This window comes from Canis lupus, chromosome 3, assembly GCF_003254725.2.
Source record: "Canis lupus dingo isolate Sandy chromosome 3, ASM325472v2, whole genome shotgun sequence".
NCBI lineage: Eukaryota > Metazoa > Chordata > Mammalia > Carnivora > Canidae > Canis > Canis lupus.
In genome coordinates, this window is record NC_064245.1 from 70599345 (window position 1) to 70623697 (window position 24353).

At 41.0% G+C, this 24353-nt stretch overlaps 1 protein-coding gene across 2 annotated transcripts in view; it reads left to right on the forward strand.

Moving 5' to 3' along the window:
* Positions 1 to 24353, forward strand: part of STK32B (serine/threonine kinase 32B) — a 385511-nt gene that overhangs the window by 91139 nt on the left and 270019 nt on the right. For both annotated transcript variants that reach the window (XM_025437605.3, XM_025437606.3), the window contains exon 2: positions 8403 to 8458. In XM_025437605.3, the coding sequence (XP_025293390.1) occupies positions 8403 to 8458 (56 nt within the window). The remainder of the gene's footprint in view (positions 1 to 8402; positions 8459 to 24353) is intronic.

Genomic DNA, 24353 nt, shown 5'->3' on the forward strand with positions numbered 1-24353 from the left:
GAGGCAGGCAGAGACACAGGCAGAGGGAGAAGCCGGCTCCGTGCAGGGAGCCCAATGTGGGACTCAATCCCAGGTCTCCAGGCTCATACCCCTGGGTGAAGGCGGCGCTAAACCACTGGGCTGCCGGGGCTCCCTGATAGACTTGCTTTAGCAAGACTGATACAACTGCTGGGGTCCTGTGTCCTTAATTACCATCATGTGGCAGTTATGTCTCCCTGCTCCCCACAAGCTCACAACTAAATTTAGATATTTCCAAACAGCTTAAACCAACATCACTGGACTGGTTTTCTTCCCCTCGGAGCCCTCTATCACTTTCTCATCATGTTTAGAAAACCTCCCAGAGGCCTTACCCCAGCCCCAAGTGACTGGCTCCCCAACTTTTGCTTCTCCCCAAACTAGCTACATTCCAGCCAGCCTTGCCTGCTTGCTCTGCCTGAGGACCATAATGCACATTCCTGCCAAGGGCCTTTGCACTTGCTTTTCCCTCTGCCTGCAGTAACTAGCCATCCCCTGGATATCTTCGTGGTGTATTCCCTCACCTGCTTCACAAATCTGTTCAGTTGTCCTCTCCTTAGAAAATCCTGCCCTGGCCATCCTGTCTAAAGTAGCAGCTCCTCTCCCAACATAGTCACTGTTCCTCTACCTGGTGGGGTTGACAGAATAATGGTCCCCTGAAGATGTCCACATCTTAATCCTGGAGCCTGTGTATATAGTACATTACACGGCGAAAGGAACTTTGAAGGTGTGATTAAAGTGAGGACCCTGAGGAAGGGAGATTTTCCTGGATTATCCATGTGGGCACAATGGAATCACAAGTGTCCTTATGAAGGAAGAAGGGGGTTGGGGGGTCAGAGAAGGAGATGTGGCCATGGAAGGACAGGGTGGGGTGATGTGGGGCCATCGACCAGGGAATGCAGGCAGCCAAGGAACCAGTGATTCTCTAGAGCCTCAGAAGAAATCTCAGCCCTGTTAACACCTTGGTTTTAGCTCAGTGAGAACTGTGTTGGATTTCTGACCTCTGGGACTGTAAGATCATAAATTTGTATTATTTCAGCCACTTCGTTTGTGGTAATTTGTTATAGCAGCATGAGGAAATGAACACACATGGATTTGTTGTCCTTCATTGAATTTACCACTGAGTTATGGATTGATGGGTTATTTGCCTCGTGCCCCAGAACGTTGTCAGCTTCATGGATGGAGGGTCATTTTGTCTTCTGTTCACTACTGGTCTCCAGGACCTGGGACAGGGCCTGGTACACAGCACACGTGCATTCAACTAGTGTGCATTTGTTGAATAAGTAATTAATAGAAGCATTCATGGTGATGTCTGCCACAGCTGGATCATCCTTCCTTTCTGTGTGGAGGTAATTCCCATAAAGAAGGCGATACCAATTCCCAGTCCCTGAAGAATCTTCGTCCTGTTCTTCCCATCTTACTACCCAGTTCACTCATGTGTGTGCTCGGATGTCTTGTGAGTGTGTACTCTCTGTTACCTGCCAGGGGCACCTGGGATGCAGAGGGGCACAGGGCTCAGCTCCACTTCAAGGAGTCACCTGGATACCCACATTTCTTCTGTGCTGATGACAGACGAAACCAAGCCCAATGATCACTGCCACTATGTGCTAATGACAGAATAATCTTATTTTGAGAAAAACCCAACCGGAGGAGCCTTACCCCATTTTAAGGATGACCGAGTGAGATTCTGAGATACTATACGGCCAGGCTGAAGGTCCACAGCTGGAGCACGGGTTTGGGTCAGTACTCTTTCAGGGCATTCAAGAGTTCAGACTGATGCTCTTCTGAGTGGCTTCTGTTTGTTGAATCAGCCATTTGCTTGGTCATTGCCCATGGCCCTGACCCTGACTTGGGGAGGTAGGCGTCTCTACCCACATGCTACTGATGGGAAAATCAGGGCTTGGAAAAGTAACTGTATTTCCTCTGGTCCACAGTGACCAAAATGGTGAAGCTGGGTTTAAAGCTAAGTGGGACACCAAACCCTCCCTTCCACCTCTGCCCCTTCCCATCTTCCCCGTGTTAGGGACACCTTCCCTGTGTTCCACCTACCTCCATCCTGGGACCAAAAGCTCAGGTGCTGACAGGATCAGGCAGGAAATAGAGATGCATGTGAACTGGGCTGCCAGGGACAGTGTGAATCACAGAGAAGACTTTACTGTCCTACTGTCAAGGGCCATCATAGAGCCACTTTTGGCAGATCTTCAAATTTTTGAAATGATGTTGGAAATCAGCAATTTTGGGGGACGTTTCCTATACAGGCACAGCCAGCCCATGTGTGATCTGTGTGTGTGGCCCCAGTGATATAAGGAAGGAGCTCCCGGTTTAGCTTTCTTTCCAGGCAGGAAAAGGGACATTTGCTTGCTTTCTTTGCCTCATGCATGCAGTCCTTAAATGCCTGTATTTTTTTTTTTTTTATGATAGTAACACACACACAGAGAGAGAGAGAGGCAGAGACACAGGCAGAGGGAGAAGCAGGCTCCACGCACCGGGAGCCCGACGTGGGACTCGATCCCGGGTCTCCAGGATCACGCCCTGGGCCAAAGGCAGGCACTAAACCGCTGTGCCACCCAGGGATCCCAAATGCCTGTATTTTTATGGGATGTTGATTGGGGGTTACATTCCATTAGAGATTGTTTGAAAGGGTAATTAGCTATCTTGAAATCTCACACTCGCCTCTGAATAAACTGCTCCATGAAGGCAGCATGTTGAAAGAATGCTATGAATTTCCTTAGAAATAATTGGTCTGATGGAAATGAGAAAGGAGCCCACAGGCTTGAAAGACAGAACAACCAGATTTGCCCAGCGCGATAATCACCATCAGTAACTAATGGATCCTAATACAGTTCTAGCTTTATCACCCCTGTGATGTTTGGTCATGATTGAATGAGACTGGTGTTGTATCATAAAGGTGAAGAATGGGGACTAACCTCTCATGCAGAATACTATTGATGATAATACCTTATCTTGGTAGCCTTTACTTTATTCCAAATATTTAAGCTGTATGGGTTCATTACATGTGCACAACAACCATAGGTAAGCATTTTAGTACACCCATTTTATAAGTGAAGAGACAGGCACAGAGAGGTTAAGTGACTTCCCCAAGGTCACCCAGCGGGTAGTGGTGGAGTCACAAATCAATTCCAAGCAGCCTGGCCCCTATGTTTCTACCCCAAACAATTCAACTTTATTTTCTGCCTTTTAGTAAAATTATGACAAGGCTGGAAATCCAACAATAAAATAGTTGTCATTTACTAAATCCCTGTGTGGCTGGCTTTGTGTGTCAGAAAGAAATGCTTCTGGCTTCCAATGATAGCAAACTTGGCCCACAGCAGTTTGAACATATAGGTTTTCTTTTCTTTCTTTCCTTTTTTTGAAATATACTAAGTCTAGAGGTAGGTGGTTCCTGGCATGGCTTCAGAGGCTCATTAACAGGGAGTAGTTTTCTCTGTACCTGCCTTGGCTTCTTGGCCCACAGTCATGAGATGGCTGCAATAGCTCCAGACATCACATCCACATCCATTGTAGGAAGAGGCAGGTGGGTTGAAGAGCCATTTCTCTTTTTTTAAGATTTTATTTATTCATTTATTTATGAGAGACACAGAGAGAGAGCCAAAGACACAGGCAGAGGGAGAAACAGGCTCCACGCAGGGGGCCTGACGTGGGACTCAACCCCAGATCTCCAGTCTCATACCCTGGGCCGAAGGTTGCACTAAACTGCTGAGCCACCCGGGCTGCCCTGAAGAGCCATTTCAACTGTAACTTTCCCTTTTCATCAGGAAAACATGCTTTCCCAGAACTACCCCCATAGTCCTCTGCTGAGGTCTCATTGACTAGGCCTGTGTCACAAGGTCACTGCAGGTTGCACATGTGTCTGGGAAAGTAGGGTGTACAGTTGTTTTGATTAATGTGATGGCCCCTGAACCATCAGTAGCACCTGGGAACTTGCAAATTCTCTGGCTCCTCTGCAGACACTCAGGGGTAGGGGCATGATCGGTGTTAAGAAGCTTCCAGGTGATCATGATGAACACCACTGGATCTGACCAGTTGTGTCTCATTGCCTGGGGCTGGCCACGCTGGTCCCTAAATAGACCTAAGGTTTCCTTATCCAGGAGGCAAGGAGAGTTGAGCCTAGCCTGGCAAACAACCAGTTATTTAATGGGCAATGAGTCATTTCATTGTCCTTGTGACAGTCCTCCAGGCAGATGCCACTGCGCTCTTATTTGGATAAGGTCACTGGCACACCATGTCTTTGCCTTTGGCCAGAAGTGTGCCCCTTGTTTCTACCTTAACAGCATGCTTGTCACAGTGTCACCCATGGCAGCTCTCTCTGTGTCTTGTGGCTTGAACAGACACTGCTTTTTAAGAGTGCACCTTATCATCCCCGAGCTGGCTCCCAAAGTCCTTGTGACTTCTCCCCGTGGGGCAGTTTAATGATCTAGAAGCTTACAGGTGTCCAACTGCCCTGGTTTTCCCAGGACTGCAAGCTTTTTGGGGATGCAGGACTGTCAGTGCTAAAACCAGGAAGGTCCCAGCAAACCAGGACATAGATGGTCACCCTAAAAAACTCGCTCGTCAACCCCTCATGTTCCCCAGCCAAGTCCTCTTGCTCTGGGCCAATGACCTGATGTGACAATGCAATTTCTAGAGCCTTCTTCGGCATGGCACTGTCACGGAAGCCATTTCAAACTGCTTACCAACCAACTGTAAACCCTTCACTTATTCAAAGTGTGTTCATGTAGGCACTATTTATGTGAGTATCAGTATACCAGGCCTCAGGGAGATGCTGAATAAATGGAAAGCACAGGCCCATATGCTCAAAGTCGTTTAAATCCAATCTAGTTCAATAAGCAAATAAACATTACATAAGTACCTATTTGTCTCATGTATTGTGTTGGAAGCCCCCAAGGAACACACATTTTTGTAGGGGATATGGATGAGTGAGATTATTTACAGCATTATAATGCTGATTATTAAAATAATAATAGGTTTTGACATTTGCCAGTTGACTCAGTAATTAATACCCTTCTCCAGTTAAGAGATAAGACAGAAGGTGGGGAGCCATGGAGAACCATGCCTGACCTGGCGTTGGGGCATGGGACTCAGGAGGCCAGCAGCAAGGGCTCCCTGATGTGAAGCCCAGAATTAGCCAGATGCCCCCTGGCCGTTCAGGCAGCGCTGGATCCTGCAGACACCTGCATGTGGTGGCTGGCCCGAAGTAGCTTCTGGCAAGAAGGATTAGAGGAAAAGCTTGCTCCCTGAAGACAGACGGTTTCCAGAGAGAGAACAGAATAAGCAGAAATATATCCTGTGGTTCCTTGTTTGGCTCACCACTCGGACGGCTCATACCACCTTTGATGGGTCAAGAGGCCACAGGTGTTCAGGGAAATAGCCCTCCTCAAATAAACCAGGTGAGAGGGAAGATTGCTCCTTGTCCCCCAGCAAACAGTGATGGTTTTTTGAGAGGTTGCACTGGGTCAGGCACTATTCTACGTTTTTGTGGAATGTAGGCCTTGTTGCTCCCACTTTACAGGTGGGATAAGTGAGGCACACGGAGGCCAGGTGATTTTACCCAAGGCTGTGGCAGAGCTAAGTGATGGATCTAAGGAGTCTGACTCAGGCTGGGTTCTGATCTGTGGCTAAATGTCTACAGGAGGTTCAGGGATGGCACAAAGGAAAAGACGATACATTGGAGTGGGGAGAGGCTTCCTGAGAGAGCCCGTGAGCCACATGTGCGAGGCCAGGCAGGAGTTGGGCTATTGAGGAAAGGCTTTCCAGGCCCGTGAAACCACGGTGCAGAGGGGTTGCCTCTTGAGGCTGCAGGGAGCCTTCAGGGGGCAGAGACATTTGCTGCTGAGTGTGTGTGTGTGTGTGTGTGGGGGCAGCTGGCATATGCCAGCAGTGATGCTTGCTCTTGGGGAGGCAGGGGATCTGCACATTTACTGGCTCACTGCTGGGCACGTGACAAATGCAGTCCGGGCATCTTGTTTTTCTCTTCTCCTTGACTTTTGGTGAGTGGGCAAGAGGTGAAAGCATGGAATTTCTTTTCCTGGCAAGTTACATGCAAAGGAAACCAAACTAGGTCAAAGAACCAAGGTTTTGCTAAGTTAACCATTAACTTTGTCTCTCTATTCTAAGCATGTTAGATATTCGAAGGCACACTGGATTCTGACTTGGCTCCACAGGGACAGAATTGAACATAATCGTCCTCCACGTATGGTTAATTCAGAGGGAACTGATTGTGTTCATTCACTTTCACATCCTTGCCCCCATAACGTAGTGAACCAATCAATTCATTTCATCTTTGGTAAATGACATGTCTCTCCTAGTTATCGGGAACTGGCTGTAATTCAATATAATTAAAAAATATTTACCGAACACTCATCATGTACCGGTAGTTGGCTTGGCACTATAAATGTCGGACCTTCTTTCCCTCGGTCCTTTAGTGAATGAGTATCTGTTGAATGCTCACTGTGTACTAACACTGTGCTAGGTGCTGGGGACACAGTAGGAGAAACAAACATGGCCTTTAACTTTAGGGAGCATAGCATCTAGTGGGGAAAAATTGGTTTTGATCAAACCCATGTAAAACAGTGTAGAACAATGTGTTTTGGAGGAAAGTCCCACAGTACTGGGAGAGTGTAGTAGGGGAGCAGACTAGTCTGGAGGGGGAGCACAATCTTTTCTGGATGCAGAAGGGTGAAGAGGGAGCAGAGTTATCAAGTGTGCAGCCAGGAAAGGAGCATTAAAGGCACAGAGAATCAGGGTGCCTGGGTGACTCAGTGGTTGGGCACATGCCTTTGGCTCAGGACGTGATCCCAGGGTCCTGAAATTGAGTCCTGCATTGAGTTCCCTGCAGGGAGCCTGCTTCTCCCTCTGCCTGTGTCTCTGCCTCTCTGAGTCTCTCATGAATAAATAAATGAAATCTTTTAAAAAAAAAAGGCACGGAGAATGACTGTTTTAGGCATAGAAAAGAAGCTTGTGTGTCTGGAGCTCAGTGGGTGCAGGGAGCGTGGTAGATGGTGAAGCAGGAGAAGTAGCAGGGGTTTGATTGTGTAGGAATTTGCTCTTTTCCCAGAAAGCAATGAGGAGGCATTAAAGGGGTGTTTGCAGATGATGAGCAAGACCCCCTGCCTGTGACAAGCACATATCCCAGGATGGGAGGGTCAAGAGTGGATAGAGGACTGCACCAGAGGGTGGCCACAGGAGGACAGATGGGAGAGATAACCAAGAGGTAATGTGGATCTAACCTGATGAAAGGCTAGCTACGGGGCTGAGTGAGAGAGGTGTGGGATGAGTTCCAGGCTTTGAGCACGTGAGGTCAGATGCATGTTGAAGTACTCCTCTTACGCTCCATTTTTGGACCTGTTGGGTTCAAGGTGGCTTTGAAGCCTTCAAGAGTTGTTGTGGGGCAGGCATTAATCAGTACATACTGGTGGGAGGCCAGAGAAGAGGTTCCTTGGAGAGTCATTGGCAATCAGGTGGTGGCTGAAGCCTTTGGCGCTAGCGAGAAGAAGAAAGTGGTAGATGGAGCTTGACAGACTTTAGTATTGAGTGGCTGGGAGAATGAAGCTGAGTGTGCACAGTGCATGCGCTGAAGCATGAACTGGCTTTCATGGAAGCCAAGCCTGCTTCAAAAAAGGACAGAATGGCCAAGTGCAAGGAGGACAATCAAATGTCCGTTGGACTTAGTGGCATGGCTACGCATGATTCGTCTGCTGTGTTGTAGGGTTGGGGCAGAAACCACACCAGAGTAAGGCAGTAGAAATAGCAAGAATGAGGAGACCTACCTGGAATTACAGCATGAAGGGGAGGCATGAGACAGGGCAATACCGGGTTGAGACTGAGGGATCGTGGTCTTCATCCTCTAGTAGCTAACAATGCCAGGGCTAGACAGATGTCCAAGCAGGAGGGACCCACAATATGGTCATGACATTTGAGGGTTCAGATACCATTAAGGAGATGGAGTTAATGCCTTGGACACTGAGATAGGTGAGATGAGTGTATAAGATCTGAGGAGTACCAGATGGACAAGAGAAGAACCAGAAGTGGGGAAAGGTCATCCTGGCATCAGGAACAGCAGCAAGTTGAACAGCAGCAAGCAAGAATTTGGTAATCCATGTATCTAGATTTTTCTCTCTGATCCCTTCCCCTGGGCCCATAAGACGTCTCACATCCTGCATACCCACTGGGGAAGTGTTGAGGGGGAAATAAAGTGTGCTGAGAAACATCCATTCAGTGGTGGAGTGCTGCCATGGCAAATAAAATGCAATTGAAGCCAGAAGCCATTTGGAATACATGGGTAGGTCTGTGGAGAGAACTTTCAAGAACCAGTGCAAAGTTTGGCAAATCTGATTTGTTTTCTTTCTTTCCCTCATTTTCTTTTGCAGTCAACTTTGACCATTTTCAGATTCTGCGGGCCATTGGCAAAGGGAGTTTTGGAAAGGTAAGAATGAAGGATTTTTAAAAATTTCATTAACAAAACAAAAAAGTCCTGTCGGCTAGGCTCCTGTACATGTGTGTGTCTGTGTGTCTGTTTTTGTGTTGGTTGCTGGGCACTGGGAATTTCCTGTTTGACAGAAAGATTGTAGTTTGCCAAATTTGACATGTGAAAGAAAGTCTGAATAGTTTCCTTTGGATCCGCTGTAATTTCATTTTGAAAATTAAGTTACCACGGCAGCCCTGGGTTAGGTGGATTACAGTGGTAATTATTTCAAGATTGCTTATGCTATTTCTTCCTTGGGGATCTAAATGATTTGGAAAGTAGAAAAACAAAAGCCACAAATTTAGGAGATGGCCAACATCAACTCTTTCCTGCAGTGTAGGCATTTTATAAATAAATTTTACTGTGGAAAGACTATTTGACATGAGGTCTACCCTCCTAACAAATTTTTAAGTGTGCAGTATATTATTGTTGAACAATGTTGAACAGCAGAACTCTAGGGCTTATGCATCTTACATAGATGAAACTTTATGCCCTTTGGTTAGTAACTCCCCATTTCCCGAGCCCCTCAGTCCCTGGCAACCACCATTCCTTTCTTTGATTCTATGACTTAAACTGTTGTAGGTACTTTGTATCTGTGGAGTCATGAAGTATTTGTCTTTCTGGCTTTCTGGCTTATTTCACTTAGCATGGATTCAAGATTCATCCATGTTGTATTATAGAATTTATATTGTAAAATGTCTTTGTCTTATAAAAAGGCTGAATAAAATTTCATTGTACCTGTATACCACATTTTTAAATTCATTCATCTGTTGATGGACGTTAACATTTCTACCACATCTTGGCTATTGTGACAAGTGCACTTACAGTGGACACAGGATTGCAGTTATCTCTTCTGGATCCTGATTTCAATTACTTTGGGTAAATATCTTAGAAGTAAGATTGCTGAATCGTGGTAGTTTTAGTTTTAATTTTTTGAGGAACCGCCATGCTGTATTCCATTGTGGTCAGGCCGTATGACATTCCCACCATGTAAACATTACATATTACATATTACATTCCCATAGAAACAAATAGTGTGCAAAAGCTCTAATTTCTCCACATCCTTGCCAACATTTGTTGTCTTTTGTGTTTATTGTTTTGTTTTGTCTTTTGATAGTGGCCATCCTGACAGGTGTGAAGTCATATCTTATTGTGTTTTTTTTTTAAAGATTATTTTATTTATTTGAGAGAGAGAAAGAAAGAGAGAGAGAGAGAGAGAGAATGTGATGGGAGGGGCAGAAGGAGAGGGAGAGAGAATCCTAAGCAGACGCTGCACCAAGTATGGTGCTGGATATTGGGCTCAGTCCCATGACCCCATGATCAGGACCCAAGTTGAAACCAAGAGTAAGAAATTTAACCATCTACATCACCCAGGCATCCCTTATTATGGTTTTGATTTGCATTTCCCTGCTGACTAGTCCTATTCAGCATGTTTTAACATACTTGTTAACTGGTTGTACATCTTCTTTGGAGAAATATCTATTCTGGTCTGTAGCCCATCTTAAAATCAAGTTCTTATTTTTTTTTAAATTTATTTTTTAACTATAGCCAATTTGAATGCCTTTTATTTCTTTTTGTTGTCTGCTTGCTGAGGCTAGGACTTCTAGTACTATGTTGAATAACAGTGGTGAGAGTGACATCCCTGTCATGTTCCTGATCTTAGGGGAAAGGCTCTTAGTTTTTCTCCATTGAGAATGTGAGTTGTAGGAGCTCCTTACATATTTTGGAGATCATCCCCTTGTCAGATATATGGCCTCTGAATATTTTCTCTCGTGCTGTGGATTGTCTTTGCACTCTGTTGATTATTTCCTTTGCTATGCAGAAACTTTTTAGTTTGATGTACTTGCTTATTTTTGTTACCTGTGTTTTTGAAGTCATATTGCATGCAATCATTGCTAAGACCAGGGTCATGAAGCTTTATTTTTAAAATGTTTTCTTGGGGGGTGGGGGTGAATGGGTGATGGGCACTGAGGGGGGCACTTGACGGGATGAGCACTGGGTGTTATTCTGTATGTTGGCAAATTGAACACCAATAAAAAATAAATTTATTATTAAAAAAATAAAATAAAATAAATAAAAAAATAAAATGTTTTCTTCTGGGAGGTTTATAGTTTCAAGTCTTAAAATTTAGATCTTTAACCCATTTTGAGTTGATTTTTGGTTGTAGTGTGAGATAAGGGTGCAGGTTCATTCATCTGCATGTGGATGTCCAGTTTTCCAGCACCATTTGTTCAAGAGACTACATTTACCTGTTGTGTATTCCTTTTTTGTTTTGTATATTTTTATTGGAGTTCAATTTGCCAACATATAGCGAACACCCACTGCTCATCCCATCAAGTGCCCCCCTCAGTGCCCACCACCCAGTCACCCCATCCCCCCACCCACCTCCTTTCCACCACCCCTTGTTCGTTTCCCAGAATGAGGAGGTGTTCTGTTGTTCTCTCTGAGATTTCCCACTCATGTTCTCTCATGTTCTGTCTCCCTCTCTGAGATTTCCCACTCATTTTCTCTCTTTTCCCCTTTAATCCCTTTCACTAATTTTTATATTCCCCCAAATGAATGAGACTATATAATGTTTGTCCTTCTCTGACTTACTTCACTCAGCATAATACCCTCCAATTCCATCTACATTGAAGCAAATGGTGGGTATTTGTTGTTTCTGATGGCTGAGTAATATTCCATTGTATACATAGACCACACAGCTTCTTTAAATTCATCTTTCGATGGACACCGAGGCTCCTTCCACTGTTTGGCTATTGTGGACGTTGCTGCTGAACATTGGGGTGCAGGTGTCCTGCCGGTTCACGGCATCTGTGTATTCTTGGTACCCTGGCCAAAGATCAGTTGACCAGATATGCATGGATTTCTTTGCTGGTATCTTTATTCTGTTCTATTGGTCTCTGTGTCTTTCTGCCAGCACCATGCTTGTTCTGATGACTGTAACTTTGTAATATAATTACAAGTAAGTGTGATGCCACCAGCTTTGCTCTTGCCCAAGACTGATTCAGCTGTTTGTGATCTTTTGTGGTTCCATACGAATTATAATTTTTTTCTATTTCTGAAAAAAAAAGGGCGTCATTGGGCTCTTGATGGGAATTGCATTGCATCTGTAAATTGCTTTGGGTAGTATGGACAGTTTGATAATATTAAGTCTTCCAGTCCATGAAATGGATGCCTTTCCATTTGTTTGTCTTAATTTCTTTTGTCAATGTTTTGTTACTTTCTGTATACCAGTCTTTCAGTTTATTAGTTAAATTTATTCCTAAGTGTTTATTCTTTTTAGTGCTCTTGTAAATTGGATCATTTCTCTAATTTCATTTTCAGATAACTCTTTATTCGTGTAATGGAGACACAGCTGATTTTTGTATGTTGATTTTGTATCCTGCAACTAAATGAGTTCATTAGTTCTATTTTCTTTCTGTGGCATCTTTAGGATTTTTTATACATTAGATTGAGTCACCTGCAAACAGGGATGGTTTTATTTCTTCCTTTCCAATTTGGATGCCTTTTATTTTGTTTTCGACTACATGCTCTTGCTTGGACTTCTGGTACTGTGTTGAACAGAGGTGGCGAGAGTAGGCATCCTTGCCTCATTCCTTATCTTAGAGGAAACTCAGTTTTTCAGCCTAATGTTAATTGTAGGATTTTCAATGGCCTTTGTTGTGTTGAGGTAATATCCTTCTATTCCTACTTTGTTGAGCATTTTTATCATGGAAATGTGTTCACTTTTGTCAAGTGCTTTTTCTGCCTCTCTTCCAATAATCGTGTGATTTTATCTTTTATTTTGTTACTGTGGGATATCACACGAATTAATTGATTTCCATATATTGAACCATCCGTATACCCCAGGGATAAATTCCACTTGCTCATGGTATGTGACCCCCTAAAGTGCAATGATTTGATTTGCTAGTAGTTTGTTGCAGAGTGTTGCGCCCATATGCATCAGATAGATTGGCCTGTTGTTTGTTTTCTTGTGTCTTTGCCTGGCTTGGGCAACAGCGTTATGCCGGGCTCATAACCTGACTGGACATGTTCCCTCCTCTTTAGTTTTTGGGAAGAGTAAGAAAATTGGCATTCATTCTTCTTAAAATGTTTGGTAAAATTCAACAGTGAAGCCAACTGTCTTGGGCTTTTCTTTGTTGGGAGATTTGACATTTGTTTGTGGAAAGTATATATTTGTAATCCTCAACTGTTTACAGTGACAGGTTCTTGGAAACAATGGAAAAAAGGCAAGGACTTTTAAAGAACAAGAAGGAGCCCTTAGCTGAGCCTGTCTGTTCCCACTTACTCAGAAATCTCCTTTGGCAGTATTTACTTTGGCTACATACTGAATGCCAGATATCCTTATTTTCTCAAGTAAATATTATTTCTATTATACAAATGGGAAAACCTAGACAGAAATACTTAGACTTGGCAACTCCAAAAGATGAAGTGGCCCACCCATGGCCCCACAGGCAGGAAGAGTCCCAGCTGGGATTTGAACCAAAGACTGTTGGATGACTAGGCACCTGCTGTTTTAAAAACCCAGACTCCTGATTAGACCATTCACAACCCATTGTTAAACAGATATTGATCTAAGAGGTTGGATAGAGTCAGCCTTCCCACCTTTGTTCCCTCCATTCCTCTCATTTCCTCCCTTCCTTCCTTCCTTCCTTCCTTCCTTCCTTCCTTCCTTCCTTCCTTCCTTCCTTCCTTCCTTCCTTTTTGTTCTTTTATGAATTCAGTCCATGAATACTGAGTGCCTACCCATAGCTAGGCACTAGACTTTGATCCAGTAGTAACCTGAATAGATTTGAGTGTTTTTCCTTGTAGAGCTTACATTTAGAAGGGAGAGAGATGACAAACAGGTAAATATGTATACTTATGGTACATTAGATTGTAACAAGTACATTAAAATATAGGAAGCTGAGGGGTGTGGTGTTCTGGGAGGTAGTGGCAGAGAGGGGTTGCTGATTATAGAACTAAGCCGTCATGAGGTCGCCACTAACCACATGTGGATATTTAAATTTAAATTAATTATCCTTAGAGAAGATGATAAACGTTCAGTTCCTCAGGCACACTAGCCACATTTTAAGTGCTTAGTAGCCACATGAGGCTGGTAGCTACTACATCAGGCAACTCAGATGATAGGCCATTTCCATACACCTAGGCAGTTCTGTTGAGCAGTGTGCTCTCAAAGAGCGTGGTGGAGCACCCTCAGTGGTAAGAAGCTGTGTGAGCAGAGTCCTAATGGAAGTGAAGGAGGAAGACAGGTTCCAGGTGGAGGAAGCAGCAGGTGCAAAGACTCTGGAAAGGAGAGTGGTCCATAGTTTCAAGGCGCTTCAAGGTGGGGAGAATGAAGGGGAGCAGGTCAGTGATGTCAGCAAGGACCAGATCACATAGGACCTAGACAACCATGCTGAAGATTGAGAAGAGAAGGCCAATCAATGGGAACCTTGACAGGTTCTTCTGCCCATTTCCTGACTGGATTATTTGTTTTTAGGGTGTTGAGTTTGGTAACGTTTTACAGATCTTGGATACTAGCCCTTTATCTGTTGTGTCATTTGCAGATATCTTCAGGCTGCCTTTTAGTTTTGTTGACTGTTGGCTTTGTGGTGCAAAAGCTTTTTATCTTGATGAAGTCCCAATACATCAATTTTGCTTTTATTTCCCTTGCCTTTGGAGATGTGTCTAGCAAGAAGTTGCGGCAGCCAAGGTCAAAGCGGTTTCTGCCTGTGTCTTCCTCTAGGATTTTGATGGATTCCCATCTCACATTTAGGTCTTTCACCAATTTTCAGTGTATCTTTGTATATGGTCTAGGAAAGTGGTCCAGTGTCATTCTTCTGCATGTGGCTGTTCAATTTTCCCAACACTATTTGCTGAAGAGATTGTCTCTTTCCGTTGGATATTCTTTTCTGCTTTGTTGAATATTAGTTGTCTGTAGAGTTGAGGGTCCATTTCTGGTTTCTGTGTTCTGTTCCATTGATCTGTGTGTCTGTTTTTGTGCCAGTACCATACTGTCTTGGTGACTACAGCTTTGTAATACAGCTTGAAGCTCGGCATTGTGATGCCACCAGCTTGCTTCTCTTTTTCAACATTCCTCTGGCTATTTGGGATCTTTTCTGATTCCATACAAATTTTAGGATTATTTGTTCCAGTTTTGTGAAAAATATTGATAGTATTTTGATAGGGATTTCATTGAATGTGTAGATTGCTTTGGGTAGCATAGACATTTTAACAATATTTATTCTTCTAATCCATGAACATGGAATGTTCTTCCATCTTTTTGCATCTTCCTCAATTTCTTTCATAAGTGTTCTGTAGTTTTTATAGCATAGATCCTTTCCCTCTTTGGTTAGGTGTACTCCTGGGCATCTTATGGTTTTTGGTGCAATTTTACATGGTATCAATTCCTTAATTTTTCTTTCTTATGTCTCATTGTTAGTGTATAGAAATACAACTGATTTATGTGCATTGATTTTTGTATCCTGCCATGTTGCTGAATTCCTCTATGAGTTCTCACAATTTTCAGGTGGAGTCTTTTGGGTTTTCCGTGTAAAGTGTCATGTCATCTGTGAAGAGTGAGAGTTTGACTTCTTTGCCAATTTGAGTGGCTAATAAATTTTTGTTGTTGTTGTCTGATTGCTGAGACTAGGACTTCTAGTACTATGTTGAACAACAGTGGTGAGAGTGGACATCCATGTCATGTTCCTAACCTTAGGAGAAAACTCTCAGTTTTTTCCCATTGTGAATGATACTGTCAGTCTTTCATGTATGGCCTTTATGATATCGAGGTAATTCCCTCTATCCCTACATGGCAGAGAGTTTTAGTCAAGAAAGGATACTGCATTTTGTCAAATGCTTTTTCTACAGGGCAGTGGAACCAGTTCCTTAAAATAGATCTGTCTTTTCTTCTCTTCCTCTCTCTTTCTTATTCACTGGTTCCATCTCCCTGGAGAATCCTTTTTTTTTTTTTTGCCTTTGGCCCGGGTGTTTATTATGCAGGTGATAACATATATGATTAGTCTGAAAGACAAACGTCAGCACTATAATAGTCAGTACTGGTTTTTTTTTTTAAAATTTATTTTTTATTGGTGTTCAATTTACTAACATACAGAATAACCCCCAGTGCCCGTCACCCATTCACTCCCACCCCCCGCCCTCCTCCCCTTCTACCACCCCTAGTTCATTTCCCAGAGTTAGGAGTCTTTATGTTCTGTCTCCCTTTCTGATATTTCCCACACATTTCTTCTCTCTTCCCTTATATTCCCTTTCACTATTATTTATATTCCCCAAATGAATGAGAACATACAATGTTTGTCCTTCTCCAACTGACTTACTTCACTCAGCATAATACCCTCCAGTTCCATCCACGTTGAAGCAAATGGTGGGTATTTGTCATTTCTAATAGCTGAGTAATATTCCATTGTATACATAAACCACATCTTCTTTATTCATTCATCTTTCGTTGGACACCGAGGCTCCTTCCACAGTTTGGCTATCGTGGCCATTGCTGCTATAAACATCGGGGTGCAGGTGTCCCGGCGTTTCATTGCATTTGTATCTTTGGGGTAAATCCCCAACAGTGCAATTGCTGGGTCGTAGGGCAGGTCTATTTTTAACTGTTTGAGGAACCTCCACACAGTTTTCCAGAATGGCTGCACCAGTTCACATTCCCACCAACAGTGTATGAGGGTTCCCTTTTCTCCCTGGAGAATCCTGATTACCACGTGGTGCAAGGTGGGAAGAAGGAGGATTTAGGAAGCACTTACTAGCAAGAGGCCAGAGCAAAAATAAAGCCCTAGGAAACTGTTTCAGGTACATTTATTTTGCTCTGAGCACTTTGAACCCATTCTGACTCAGCAAATGATTATTCAGGATTAGTACTTTATTAATTTTTTATAAATGTATTTTATTTAAATTCAGTTAGTTAACACAGAGCTACCCTATGACCCAGCAACTGCACTACTAGGTATTTACCCAAAGCATGCAAACGGTGTGATCTGAGGGACACCTGCACTCCAGTGTTTATAACAGCAATGTCCACAATAGCCAAACTATGGAATGAGCCCAGATATCCATTGACAGATGAGTGGATAAAGAAGCTGTAGTATACACACGCACGCACGCACACACTGGAATGTTACTCAGCCATCAAAAAGGATGAAATCTTACCATTTACATCCATGTAGATGGAACTGGAGGATGTTATGCTAAGAAATAGTATTTAGGAACACCTGGGTGGTTCAGTGATTGAGTATCTGCCTTTGGCTCAGGTGGTGATCCCAGCGTCCTGAGATCGAGTCCCACATTGGGCTCCCCACAGAGAGCCTGCTTCTCCCTCTGCCTATGTCTCTGCCTCTCTCTCTGTGTTTCTCATGAATGAATAAGTAAAATCTTTAAAAAAAAAAGGAATATATTTTGATGTGTCCAGTACCACTTTGGAAATCGTGGTGAAACTCTTCACTCCAGCTTTTATTCTGGGGTTCACCCCACTTCTGGGACCCCTTTCCCTAGCTCACACTTTGGGATAGTCCTGGAGGAGGGAGGATGACCAGTTCCCCAGGCCTGGGCTGTAGGGTAGAGTGTCACTGAGGTTTGCACCAAGGAATGGGGGGGGGCGGGGAGAAACATGGTCCTTCAGACTGACACACGGGTCACAGTCCAGTTCCCATGCATCCCTCGACTCCTCCCTAGCCGGTTTCCAGGTCCCTGTTCTTGGCCTTCTGTTGTCTCTGCTTTGGCAGCCACAGTGTCCCTCAGCGTTCCCTGCCTCCACCTTGGAGGACCAGCCTCTGGGTCCCTTTTTTCCTTTCTTCCCAGGGCTTCCTAAGGGTAAGGCTGGTGTGTCTGGGACCAAGCTGCCAGGATCCCCAGAACTCCCGAGTTGCTGAGGGAGGCCCTGGGATTCCTGCTGGCCTTCTGCACGTGTGGGTGTATAGGGATGAGTTTGGAGTCTGCATTCAGATTTCAAAAAGTGCCGTCTCTATAAAGGGCAGGGGAGACTGGATGTGCATCTAATATTTTCTAACGCTTTAGTATGAAAATTTGCAAAAATATAGCAAAGTTGAAAGAATTTTCTAGTAAGCACCCATATCCACCATGTACACTCTACCATTAACATTCTACTAAACTTATTTTATGAAATCCCTATCCTTCCATCCATTTGTTAATCCTTCTTATTTTTTATGCATTTCATAGTAAATTGCAAATATCTGTACCTGGCTCCCTAGGTATTTCAGCAGAGGTTTGTCTCATTTTTCTTGATGTAAAGCTTACATACAATGAAACACACGTATCTGAAGTTTGCATTTGCTGAATTTTGAAAAATGAATGTATGCATGAATTTGCATCTCTCCTGTGATATAAGATTACTGCATTCCAAAATTCCCCTGTTGAACCCTTTCTAGTCAAAACTCATGATCACCCCAACTATTCCTACTCCATAGAGGAGGCCTGCCTGTTCTAGAACTTAATGCAAATAGAATTCTACATAAGCGCTCTTCCGTGTAAGGCTTCCAAATGTTTTATACTTTGCATAATGCTTTTGTAGCTCTTGAGGTTCATCTATGCCGCTGTGGAGTGGCACATCTTTTTCCTTTTTATTGAAGAATAGTATTCCATTCTATTAATATATCGGCTTTTTAATCCATTTTCATCATGGTAGACTCCAGGACTATTCCTAGTTTTTCCTGTTTTTTTTTTTTTTTCATAAAGTTGCTGCAAAAATTTGTCTTTTTTTTTTTTTTTTTTTTTGTAGGCATATGACCTCACTCCTCTTGGATAAATATTTAAGATTGGAATTGCTGGATCACAGCAATGCTTAGTTTGGTTGCAAAGCAGCCAAAAGGTTTTCCGAGAGGTTGTGCCATTTTATACTCCATCCTAAAAGTTCCACTTGTTTTACATCCTTGCCAACAGGTTTTCACTTTTGCTTGTCAGATGGGCGTTCCGTAGGATCTCAGTGTTGCTTGAATGAGCATTTCTTGATGACTAATAATGATCAGTGTTTGTTTCATGTGCTAATGGCCAGTCATGTATCCTTCTTTTGTGTTTCTGTTCAAAACATTTGCCATTAAAAAAGAAAGCTAATTGTCTTCCCCCACCAACTTTTCCAAACATCTTTATTGCATGTGTTTTTTTAGAAAAATTACTGAGATATAAGTGACATAATAGCATTGTGTATGTCTCAGGTGTACCAGTTGATTTGATTCCTTTATATATTGCAATATGATTACCACCTAGCGTTAGCTAACATGTCTGTCATATCACATAATTATCATTTCTTTGCTCTAGTAAGAACTTTTAAGATCTAGTCTCTTTGCAACTTGCACATGTTTGATATTGAGTGTAATCATTATGCTGTGCATTAACCTCCAGAACATACTCATCTTCTAGTTGCAAGTTTGTACCCTTAAACATCTCCCCAATTTTCTTACCCCCCAGTACCCAGTAACCACCATTTTACTCTCTGTTTCTATCAGTTCAGCTATTTTAGATTCCAGAGTAACTTCCCATTCAATTATCAGGGAGGGAGACAAAACATGAGAGACTCTTAACTCTAGGAAACAAACTGAGGGTTGCTGGAGGGGAGGTGGGCAGGGGGATGGGGTAACTGGGTGATGGACATGAAGGAGGGCACGTGATGTGATGAGTACTGGGTGTTATATGCAACTGACAAATTATTGAAAACAACATCTGAAACTAATGATACACTATATGTTGGCTAATTGAATTTAAATAAAGAAAATAAGATTCCACAGATAAGTGATATGATGCAGTATTTGTCTTCCTCTGTCTGGCTTATCTCACTAAACATAATGCCCTCGAGATCCATCCATATTGTCACAGTGGCAGGATTTCCTTCTTTCTCATGGCTGAGTGATACTCCATTACACACACACACACACACACACACACGCACACGTCTTCTTTATCCATTCATCATTAATGGACACGTAGTTGTTTCCATATTATGGCTATTGTAAATAATGCTGCAATCAAAATGGGAATGTAAACCATGAGAGATTCGTAACTTTGGGAAACAAACAAAGGGTTGCGGAAAGGGTAGGTGGGTGTCGGGATGAGGAAACTGGGTGACGGGCACTGAGGAGGGCGCTTGATGGGATGAGCACTGGGTGTTATAATATATGTTGGCAAATCAAATTTAAATTTAAAAAATGTAAAAAAAAAAACAACAAAATAATGAGAATGCAGATACCCTTCTGACACTAATAATTGACAAAGGAGCCAAGAACGCTTAATGGAGAAGGGATAGTTTCTTCAACAAATGGTGTTGGGAAAATTGGATAATCACATGCAGAAAAATTTGGTTGGGCCTCTATCTTACACTACTCATAAAAATTAACTTGAAATGGATTAAAGACTTCTACATAAGACTTGATACTGTAAAACTATTAGAGGAAAACGGGGAAAAATCTCCTTGACGTGGATTTTGGAAATGATTTTTTGGATATGACACCAAAAACAAAAGCAGAAATCAAGAAGCATAACTAAATCAAACTGAAAAACTTCTGCACAGCAAAAGAAACAACCAAATGAAAAGGCAACCTAGAAAATGGGAGAATATATTTGCAAATCATATATCACCTAAGGGGTTAATATCCAAAGTACATAAGGAACTCCTATAACTCAGTAACAACAACAAAATCCTATTAAATGGACAAAGGAACTAAATAGTCAATTTTCTGAATAACACATCCAGGTGGACAGCAAATTCATGAAAAGATGCTCAGCTAATCATCAGAAAACTGCAAGTTAAAAGCACAGTGAGATATTACTCACTCATGTTAGAGTGATTATCATGACCGCAAGAAATAACAAGTGTTGGTGAAGATGTGGAAAAAAGAGAATACTTGTGCACTGTTGGTGGGAAAGTAAATTGGTTCAACCACTATGGAACACAGTATGGTGGTTCCTAAAAAAATGAAAATAGGACTACTATATGATTTAGCAATCCCACTTCTGGATAAATATCCAAAGGAAATGAAAAACATTTCATATATGTGGGATATATATATATATATAACAGTCCTTTGTCAGATATGAGACTATTTACTGGAATATGGTTTGCCTATTACTTTTACTAGTGGCGTGTTTTGAGTCAGGGAGTTTTAAACTTTGATGAAGTCTAATTTATTAAATGCTTTAGCTTATAAGGTTATTGCTTTATGTGACTTGTATGTGAAAACTTAGCTTAAGGAAACATATTCAAGTCATGAAGACATTTTACTGTGTTTACTTTCTGAAAGCTTTATAGCTTTAGCTTATAGAGTTAGTTTATGATTCATTTTGAATTAAATATTTTGTATGTGTGAGGTAAGTGCTGAGATTCATTTTTTTTGTAAATGGATGTACATTTCATGAAAAGACTTTCCTTTGTTCACTGGATTACTTTGGTGACTTCTTATAAAATCAGATACTTTGCATAAGTGGGAGGCCTACTTTTGGGCTCTTTATTTTGTTCATTTGACCTACTTGTTGATCTTTTTTTTTTTTAAGATTTTATTTATTTATTCATGAGAGACAGAGAGAGAGGGAGGCAGAGACACAGGCAGAAAGGGAAGCAGGCTCCGCGCAGGGAGCCCAATGTGGGACTCGATCCTGAGTTTCAGGGTTATGCCCTGGGCCGAAGGCAGGCGCTCAATCCCTGAGCCACCCAGGAGTCTCTACTTGTTGATCTTTATGCAAGTCTTAATTACTATAGGTATATAGTCAGTCTTGTTTTTTTTTTTTGAAGTTTCTTTTTTCTTTTTTTTTTAATTTTTTAAATTTTTTATTGGTGTTCAATTTACTAACATACAGAATAACCCCCAGTGCCCGTCACCCATTCACTCCCACCCCCCGCCCTCCTCCCCTTCTACCACCCCTAGTTCGTTTCCCAGAGTTAGGAGTCTTTACGTTCTGTCTCCCTTTCTGATATTTCCCACACATTTCTTCTCCCTTCCCTTATATTCCCTTTCACTATTATTTATATTCCCCAAATGAATGAGAACATATAATGTTTGTCCTTCTCCGACTGACTTACTTCACTCAGCATAATACCCTCCAGTTCCATCCACGTTGAAGCAAACAAGATAGTATAAATTCTCCAAATTTATTCTTTTTCCAGATTATTTTGAATATTCTAGGTATTTCAATTTTCATAAATATTTCGAAATTATAAACTTCTCCAAACTACTGGTGGGATTATAATTGGGATTATGTTAAATCTAGTAACAATTTGCTGTGTTGGACAATAATTGATATTTTAACAGTATCAAGGTTTCTAACCCATGAACATGGTATATGTCTTTATTTCTACTTACCTCTATTTATTATTAGATAATCTTTATTTTCCTTTAGCAATATTTTGTAATTTTGTGGGTAAGTGCTGTGCCATTTTTTGTATTAAAATTTTCCTTGAATATGTCATGAGGATTTTTTGGACACTATTTTAATGGAATTGTTTTTAATTTAATTTTTAGTAGTTTGATGCAACATATAAAAATACAATTAATTTTTATATCTTAATCTTCTACCCTGAAATTTTGGTAACTAAATTCTTAGTTGTGATAGTTGTGTAGTTTCCTGGAGATTTTCAGTGTCAACAATGATGACTTCTGCTAATAGAAGTAGTTTTATCTTTTTTCCCCCACCTCCATGTTCATTTTTTTATCCTTGCCTTATTGTAGTGGCTATAAGCTTCAATAATTTGATGAGGGTAACTCATGAATGTGAGCATACTTGCCTTGTTATTAATATTAGTGGGTAAGAAGCAGTCAGTATTTCATTCTTAGGACTCTAGGTTTTTCAGAGATACCTTTTATCAGATTGAGCAGCTTCCTTTCTACTGCTGGTTTGCTGGAGGTGTTTATCATATCTGGTTGCTGAATTCAGTCAGATGCTTTTTTTGCATCTAATGAAATGATCATGTTGTCTTCTCCTTATTTTGTTACTATGATGAATTGCATTGATTGATTTTTAGATTTTAAACAAACCTGACAATCCTCAAATAAATCCCACTTGGGTTTTATCCTTTTATATGTTATTGAATTTAATTTGCTTATATCTTACTGGAGATTTTACATTTATACTCAAATGTTCAAAAGGAATATTATTCTGTAATTTCAGTTTTTTGTAGTATCTTTGTCAATCTCTCTTTAGGATTATAGTAGTTTCACAAATTGAGTTGGGACATTTTCCTCTATTTTCTAAAAGAGTTTGTGTAAAATTGATGTTACTTCTTTAAATGTTGAATAGGATTTATGAATGAAGCCACTGGATATGGGATTTTCTTTGTAGAGAAGCTCTTGACAACAAATTCAACTTCTTTAATAGATATAAGGCTATTCAGATTTTCTGAGATTTTTTTTCTTATGTGAATTTTGTTAAGCTGATATGTTCAAGGAATTTAGCAACTTTTTTTAGGTTAGGAAATTTGTTGGCATAAAGTAATTTGTTATATTCTAATATATCCTTTAAATTTCTATACCATCTATAATTATAACTCCTCTTTCATTTCTGATATTAGTAATTTGTATCTTTCTCTTATTCCCCTGATCAGTTTATATATTCTTAGATTGTCAAGATGGAGCCATAGGTTACATTTTTAAAAATACAATTCTTTAGCTATAAATTTCCCTCTAAGTACCACTTTAGCTATATCACACAAAATTTGAAATACTATAATTTTTCTTTTTAAAAATTTATTTATTCATGAGGGACACAGAGAAAGAGCCAGAGACATAGGCAGAGGGAGAAGCAGGCTCTCTGTGGGGAGCCCAATGTGGGACTCGATCCTAGGACCCTAGGATCACAATCTGAGGCCAAAGGCAGACACTCAACCACTGAGCCACCTAGGCATCCTGAAATACTATATTTTCATTAGTATTTAGTTTATAATATTTTCTAATTTCTCTTGTGATTTCTTTTTTGACTCATGAATTATTTAGGCATGCATTCTTTAATTTCCAAACATTTGGGGTTTTTTCTTTTCTTATTGTTTTTATTGTAATTTATTCAATTGTGGTCCAAGAACACACTCTGTATAATTTTAATCCATTTACATTTATTGAGACTCACTTTATGCCTAGTTTGTGGCTTATATTAGAATATACCTTGCCTACTTGAAGGAAACATGTATTTTTAAAGTCATTGGGTTTATATTAAATAAATATCAGGATGACTAATGTTATTCAGATCTTCTATATTTTTACTGATTTTTAAAATCCAGTTATTTTTTCCATTTCTGAGACAGTTGTGTAAAATCTCCAAGTTTCATTGTGAGGATATCTCTCCTTCCTTTAGTTTTGTCGATTTTGCTTCTTATACTTCGAATGTTTTCTTAGACACATACACATGTATGATTGTTATGTCCTTATGATGAATTGACCCCCTTATCATTGTGAAATGTTCTTCTCTATCCCTGATAATAATACCTAATATTCACTTTGAAGCTTTTTTTCTCTGAGATTAAAATAGCCATTCTATCATATTGATAGTGTTTTCATGACATACTTTTTTCCATGCATTTACTTTAATTCTGTCTGTGGTTTTTGCATTTCACTAGTATGTAGTTAGGTCTTTTTAAAAATCTTGAAATCTTTTATTTAGTTGGAGTGTTTGGTTCATTGATAGTAAATGTAATTATTGTTATGATTTATTTTGGTCTGCCATGACTTTCTTTGTTTTCTGCTTCTCTCTTACTTTCTGCTTCTCTTTTCCTATATTATTTTGGATTAATTGAGTGCTTAGAATACCTATTTATTTATTGATCTTAGAGCTTTACTTTCTTATGTTTTAAAATTATTGCTCTAGGGATTAGAATATAAATCCTTAATTTAATTTACAGTCTCCTTAGAGTTAATCTTCAAGG